Below are 7,821 nucleotides of genomic sequence, written 5' to 3' on the forward strand. Positions count from 1 at the left end.
TGCACCTTAGTCTCCAGAGAGACACCGTTGCTCTTGAGTACTTTAGAGAGGTCCCTAACAGCAGATTTTCTCATGGCAATACGTCTTCTAATTCTCTGGCTGCTGGCGCCAAGAGTGTTGACTGGAGTTAACAGGAGTTGTTAGGTTCTACTGAATTGACTACAACTCCGTGATGTTATGAACAACAGATCTGGATTTTGCCCTGGGCAGTACCATCCTCACCGGCTCTGATTTGCTTGATCCCATTGTTGCAGTCACTGTGTCGGTCAATCTTGTGGAGAGTCTTTCTCTCTTTCTCTGACTCTGCCTTTTCCCCAACATAATTGCAAGGATTTGACAATATGCCCAAAATATGTGAGACAAAGCCTCACCGTCGTTGCCTCTCTGAAGGTCGTTGACTGCACTTCCTCCATGACTGACATGTTTGTTCCTTTGGTGTCCAGGGTGTGTACGTTAAATACTCTGTGATCAGCTGAATTCAGAGGCATCAGTTCTTCCTTGGTCTCCCTTACTCATTAGCTAACTTTCAGACACATAGGAAAAAATTCCAAGTGTTGGGTCAAGCACACTATACTGTTGTAAAGTGTCATCCTTGATTTTTAGCACTTTATAGAGGTCCTTGACAGCAGATTTGCCAACTGCAATAAACACATCTATGATTTCTTGACTGCTGCTTCCAAAGGTGTTTTTGCAGATCCAAGTAAAATGAAATTATCAATAATTTCAACTTTTTTTCATCTGTAATCATGTTTACATGTGGTCCAGTGGTGAGGATTTTTGTTTTCCTAATGTTGAGATGTAATACATATTAAAGACATAAGAAGTCTTTGATCTTCTACAGTAAGTGCTTTAAGTCTTCTTCATTTTCTGGATGCGAGGTTCTGTCATCAGCAGGTTGTTGAGTGTTTTTCCAATCCCGATGCTGCATTCTTCTTGTCGTTCAGCATCTTAAATGATTTGCTCGGAACACAGCCTGAGTAGGTATGGAGAAAGGATACAGCGCTTACACATAGCTTCCTTGATTTTAAATCCTGCAGTATTCCCTTGTTCTGTTTGAAAAACTGCTTCTTGGTCAACATACAGTTTTCTCATGAGTATGATTAAGTGTTATGGACTTCTTGGTCTTCTCATGTTATTCATAATTTATTATGATCCACAAAGTTAAATGCCTTTACATAGTCAATAAAACACAAGTAAATCTCTTTCTGGTATTCTCTGCTTTCCGCTAAGATCCACTTGATATCAACAATAATAATCCTTTATGTCATGGCCTCTTATGAGTCTAGCTTGAATTTCTGGAAGTTCCCTGTTGATGTACTGTTCCAGCCATTTTTTAATAACCTTTGCAGCAGGATTTTGCTTGCATGTAGAATCAGCAATATTGTCCAGTAACACATGATCTCTGTTGAGTTACCCTTTTTTTTTTTTAAAATGGAAACAAATATAGATCTCTTCCAGTAGATTGGCCATGTTTACTAGATATCTATTTTTCAAATTTCTTGGCATGGACTAGTGAGCATATCCAGGGCTACATCTATTTGCTGGAATACTTCAACTGGTATTTTGTCAATTTGGGGGCTCTTAATTTCAGCTCTTTCAGTGAAACTTGGGCTTCTTCCTTCAGCACCATTGTTCATATGCAACTTCCTGAAACAGTTCAATGTTGACCAGTTCTTCTTGGTATCATGAATGTGTGCATTCCTTCCATCTTCTTTTCATGCTTCCAGCATCATTCAAGATTTTGCCCATAGAAATCCTTCAGTATTGCATGCAACTCAAGGCTTGAATTTGTTTTTTAGTTCTTTTAGCTTCAGAAATGAGGAGTATGTTTTTCACTTTTAGTTTTCCAATTCTAACTCTTTGGACATTTCGTTGGAATAATTTGCTTTGTCTTATCATATTGCCCTTTAATATAAAAAACCAATAACACTGAACTATGAACTCACACTGACAGTAATTGTAAAGATCAGTAAGACAGGAAATCTGATCAAATGCTGGCAAGGGGGTGGAAAGAGTTAAACTTTCATATACTAGTGGTAGAACTATAAATAGTGCAACTGTTATGAAAAACAATATGACACTTCCTTGAAAGTTGGAAATAGAAATGCCATTTGATCCAACAACCCCAGTGCTACCCTAAAGAAATATGAGTTGTGACAAAGAAACAGGCAAACTCATAGTCATTGCAGCACTATTTACAGTAGCAAAGAGATGGAGATAACCTGGGTAGTCTTCAGTAGAGGAGTGGCTAAACAACCTATAGTACAATCATACAATGGAATACTCTGTAGCATTAAATAGTAATTAAATAATCTCTAATCACTGTGTAACATAGTTGTGTGTAGGACCTTGGGCTGAGTAAAGTTAGAAGAAGAAAAAGGTATCTTGTGATTCCATTATAAAATGCTAAGTCCTGATTTACACACAGAAAAACATTCTTGGATGGTTAGGAGAAATGGGAAGGAGGTAGAAAGGGAGAAAACAATTCAATAACTAGATAATATACATATACTAGATTGAGTGAAAGGAAAAGCAATATCTAATAAGGGGGATAATACCCAAACACACACACCTGTTCACACCTAGACACACACACATACCCTAAAACCATTTCAAAACCAGTCCTTAAGTAGATGACTGTCAGTGATAGGATATTGTCCATAGGCCTTTATGGAATACCAGTTGATATCCAACTATTACTCAGATTTATGCAGCAACCTCTAAAGGCAAAAGAAAGAATAAATTGAAGATTTTAATAATATCAACTCAACAAACTCAACTTATTGTTGTGGAGTAAGGACCAAATCATAGCTGATTTGCCAGGGGGTTGTCAGAGGCTATAAATCATACGGTACGAGAGTGCTCATCTTTCTCCCATGGAGCAGTTGGTAAATTCAAACAGTCAGCCTCTGGGTTGGCAGAGAAACTCCTTACCCACTGGCCCAACACCAGCTCTACAGCATCAGCAGCTAGAAATTGAACAGACATATAATCAAGGTACACTGATAATTACAGAAATTGGAATGTGAAAGTTCAAAATGGAGAAGGATCGGTCATTGGAAAAATATGACTTCAGTGATAGAAATATCACCAGAGATTGCATGATGGAATTTTGTATGACCAGTTACTTATTTATTGCATGTTGTTGTTGTTTTGTGCCGTCAAGTCACTTGCGACTCATAGCGACCCTATGTACAACAACAGCCCTAAACCCTGCTTTGTCCTGTGCCAATCGCACTGTCTCTGACACTCCCATCCCAATTACCCCAGTCACTGAATCAATCCACCTTATGGAGGGCCTTCCCCTCCTGTGCTGTCCCTTCACCCTCCCAAGCAGGATGTCTTTCTCAAGGACCGGTCCCTCCTTACAACATATCCAAAGTATGTCAGATGAAGCCTCAGGATCCTTGCCTCCAAAGAGCAGCCTGGTTTAACCCTCTCAAGGATGAATCTGTTTGTTTTCTTAGCAGTTCATGGTACCCTGAGTACTTTTCTCCAGGAGCACAGCTCAAAAGCATCAATTCTCCTATCTTCCCTAGTCATTGTCCAACTCTCTGATGCATAACAAGTGATTGCAAAGACCATAGCCTTTATCAGATGCACCTTAGTCTCCAGAAAGACAGCATTGCTCTTAAGTACTTTGGAGAGGTCCCTAATACATTTTTTTTAATAAACATCAGGGGCGGGGTGCGGAAAGAAAAATCTTCTCAACTAGACCAGTAGGCAACATGATTGATAGAAAAAAGATTGAAGTTGTCAATGATTTCATTTTACTTGATCCTACACACTCTATGACAGTAACAGTCAAGAAATCAAAAGTGGCATTGGATTGGACAAAACTGCTATCTCCTTATTTATAGTCTTGATAACTCAAAACAAATTGTTTCTGACCTCACACAAATGTTGCTCTTCATAAAGCTGCAACATTTGGTTTAGAAGACTTCTTTTGTTTTTAATCCTTTTTTTATTGGTTGTTTATTTTAGCTTAAACCATATTTTCTTAGGCTAGTAAAACATCTTCTAGGAAATGAATTTTTACAGTAAATTGTTTGTATCCTATCTCTTGCTAAGATCTTACAGTTACGGTATCTTAACTCTTGGTTAAAAAGAAACTACTGTATATTAACACTGCTAGTTTTTCATTTCTTTGATTTCTCTTCTCTTTCAAAACCACAGCTTTTAGACAGTATACTGACCTTTTCTCAATAGGTTATCTGCTCTGGTTAATCATTAGTCGTGGTGCTGACTTTTATGGAAACAGTTGTGCATTCTTGATCAATTCCCTTAAATCTACCCACCCTCTTTTGCTAAAAGATAAGAGAAAAATATAGCTAAAATTTATGGTAGAAATCAAAACTAAAATGAGATACTGTCTCACCCCAGTAGCACTGGTAAAGTTTAGCAGGGCAGCAAGCAATAAATGCTGGAGAGGATGTGGAGAGATTGGAACTCTTATTCACTATTTGTGGGACTGTAAAATGGTACCACTCTAGAAGGCAATTTGGCATGTCCTCAGAACGCTGAACATAGAGGTTCTGTATTATCCCCTATACCACTGCTGGAAATAAACTTTAAGGAAAGCAGAACTGAGATACAAATAGAGATTTGTACATGGATGTTCATAGCAGCTTTATTCAGAATAGCAAGAACATGGAAACAGCTCAGATTTCCATCAACAAACTACTAGAATGAGAAACCGTGGGACACTCACACAATTGAATAATATGCATCACTCACACAGAACAATTTTAAAAAATACTATATAACATGGAAGCAGCTCTTTATGCCCAGTGAACTAACTCAGCTGCGTAAGAACATACACTGTATAAGACTATTATTGTAAAGGTAGCAAAATAACCAGTGAGATGTGTATGTATATACAAAGAAGGGAAGAGATAGGATGAAGGGGCTGAGGATGAGTAGGGGGAGCTCATGGAGTCAAAGAGTTTGGTGAGTGAAGGGGAAAAAGAGAAGATTTACGGTGGGATTCGATGAACTATGGAGTCCCTTTCAAAATAAAAATTGTGATTTAATCTGCGTTGAAAAGAAGAAGGACTTGTCCTTTTCCTACATTCTCATTTTTCTTTACATTTGCCTTTAGGATTTGAGATTACAAGTCTTTTAACTTTACTTATTTTTAATGTTTTTAGAAGAGCTGTGGTTAGATGGATCCGTGAGCATTGTAAGATTGACACCAAGGTGATGATGTTCCAATCAGGTTTCTCTGAATTTTCTACCCATTGGCAGTTGTTGTTCTCACAGAATGAGAATTATGCTGGAAATTCAACCTCACTTTAACAGTACATTCTTGTTAAAGAAATCTGTTCACATACTACTTTTTCATATGTTATTTCATCCTCAAATTATTTTTTTTATTTATTCTTCAAGTGAAATAGATACTGACAAGATAATGCCTTTGCTGACCAGTTTTATCTCTACTACACAGATACAAAGAGATTAGTGAAGTCCCTATGTTTAGAGTTTAAGTTAAATAATCATGAACTTCAAACAATACTGTTAGCCACAGAGATAGCTATGCACAAAAGACCTGTGGCTACTCTAGCTTCCACTAGTTGGTTCTTCCAAGTTCTCAGTCTCTCTTGACAGGATAGAAACCTTTCCCCATCCTCAGTGAATGATGTTATTTTGAAATTATTTGTTAATGATGCCCCCTTTATATTCCTTTCACAAGAAGAGGCCAAGGACTACATAAACTCAAACTTACTACTTCTCATGGTGACCCTATAAGGGAGAATAGAACTACTTCAGAGGGTTCTCAAGATTGTAAATGTTTTTTAAGAAGCCAACTGCCTTGTCTTTTTCCCACAGGGTGGTTGATGGATGACAACTGAATACTTAACCCACTGGGCTACCAAGGGGCCTTTTGTATCTTAATAACATGTTAAACATGAATCTAGCTTCTAACTTCCCCTAATGATTCCCTCCATCTGTTCATTAATGTTTGTGATTGTTAGGTAAAATAATCTCACTTTCCATTTTCTTTCAGTTTCACCATTCGGATTGCCTTTCTACTTGGCTGCTACATTTCATTGCCACTAACTACCTCATCTTCAGTCAAAAGCCTGAATTTCAGGATCTTTCAGGTAATTGGCAGTTTTTATTTTTAAGAGAAAATTTGGCTATATTTTGTCTTTTTGGATTTGAGACATAGTCATTTTTTAAAAACCATTTTTTTAAGAACAGTCACTAATGTATTCTTTTTAATGTTACAATATGTTAAGGATACTTTAAAGTTACAAGAAGTTTTCTAATGATTATGGCACAGCACTCATTCATTTTTAAATGCATCTTTTTTTTTTCTTCCTTGAAATAAAGACTAAGATGCATGAATGTATTCCAGGTGGCATTTGATGGTAATAAATAATATTTTGTCTTTAACCACTTAAATCAGAAGCTTACTATAAAATGGCTCAAATTTTTTTAAAGTTCTTCTAAAAGAATTATAATTATTATTTCTGGTATGTAATTTATAATACTTATTATAATCTTCTATTATTACATATTTCAATACAGGAATTAGATTACTTTAGAATAACAGCATTATTTTATTCATTAAAAGCTGTTGTAAAACTTACTGCACAGAGAGTATTTGTAGTGTGATCTTTAAGGTAAGTTGTAAAGATCAGAACCAGTCAAAGAATGAGCTCTTGAGTGGTGCTGAAAAAGAGAGAAAATGAAACTAGAATAGTCATCAGAGTAGACAGTCAATTCAGAGAAAATGGTTTGTTCGTATTATTACCTAGACTAGAACTCAAAGCTCATTACAGTTGAGTTGGAATTGACTCACAGTGGGCCCTCCAGCAGGTTTTTAGAGGCTGCGTTTCACACGGGAGGAGATTATTCATCTTTCTCTAGCAAAGCTGCTGGTGAATTAGAACTGCCAGAGAGACAGCAATTTTGATTAAGCAGCGTAACTCCCTACCTGCTGCATTGGCCACAAAAGCAGAACTAAAAAAAAAAGACATTAGACATCACATGTTGTTGTTGTTATCGTTGTTGTTGATTGCCTTCGAGTTGAGCATCACTCATAGTGACCCTATGAACAAAAGGCCTAAAACCCCTCTGCAACTGTCGACATTTATCAAACTTCATAGAGTTTCTGGAAGCATGTTATTTAGGAAGTGGATGCCACTCTGATTCCAAATAGTCAAGTAGTTTTCATAGTTTGGACAAAATCTTCCTGGAGGTTTTCTGAGGTGAAGGACAGAGGGCAGAAGACAAACTTTGGGGAGAGGAGAGAAGGGATAAGAGAAAGAGGGAAACCATCTTTCCTTCAACTATCGTGCTTCCATTTTTAGCTATTTTTTTTCCCCTTGGAATTCAGCATAACATTTTACTTATAAAAAGTATTCTGCTAAGAAGATGTAAAATTCTCTTGATTTTATTCAGATTCTTATTGTGCAGTTAAGGAATATCAAGGACCATACTGTCAATTTTTGGCAGGTGTATTCACCAAATACTGGGGACATTTACCATCCTAGATGCTGGAGCCTTTTTACACAGAGCTCAGATATTAATACAGTTGTTGTTGTTGTTGTTGTGTACTACTGAATCAGGGCCAACTCGTAGATTACACTCCTGCATGTTTTCAGAAGCAGTTAATCACACAGGTGAAGATTGCCCATCTTGTGGGAGCAAGATCTGATGGGTTTCAACAGCATTCCTTTGGGATTGCAGCGCGGCTTCTTAACCACAAGAGGCCACCAGAGCACCCATTAAGCTGTCGTCTTGTGCCCTTGAGTCAACTATGACTTTTTTATTTTATTTTATTAATTTTAATGAACATTTACAGAGATTTTG

At 37.1% G+C, this 7,821-nt stretch overlaps 1 protein-coding gene across 1 annotated transcript in view; it reads left to right on the plus strand.

The window, feature by feature from the left end:
- Positions 1–7,821, plus strand: part of RHOBTB3 (Rho-related BTB domain containing 3) — a 135,024-nt gene that overhangs the window by 114,112 nt on the left and 13,091 nt on the right. The window contains exon 11 of the mRNA XM_006885372.1: positions 6,008–6,104. Within this exon, the coding sequence (XP_006885434.1) occupies positions 6,008–6,104 (97 nt within the window). The remainder of the gene's footprint in view (positions 1–6,007; positions 6,105–7,821) is intronic.

Source organism: Elephantulus edwardii, unplaced genomic scaffold (assembly GCF_000299155.1).
Source record: "Elephantulus edwardii isolate Elephantulus edwardi_28Jun2011 unplaced genomic scaffold, EleEdw1.0 scaffold00043, whole genome shotgun sequence".
In the NCBI taxonomy this organism is placed as follows: domain Eukaryota; kingdom Metazoa; phylum Chordata; class Mammalia; order Macroscelidea; family Macroscelididae; genus Elephantulus; species Elephantulus edwardii.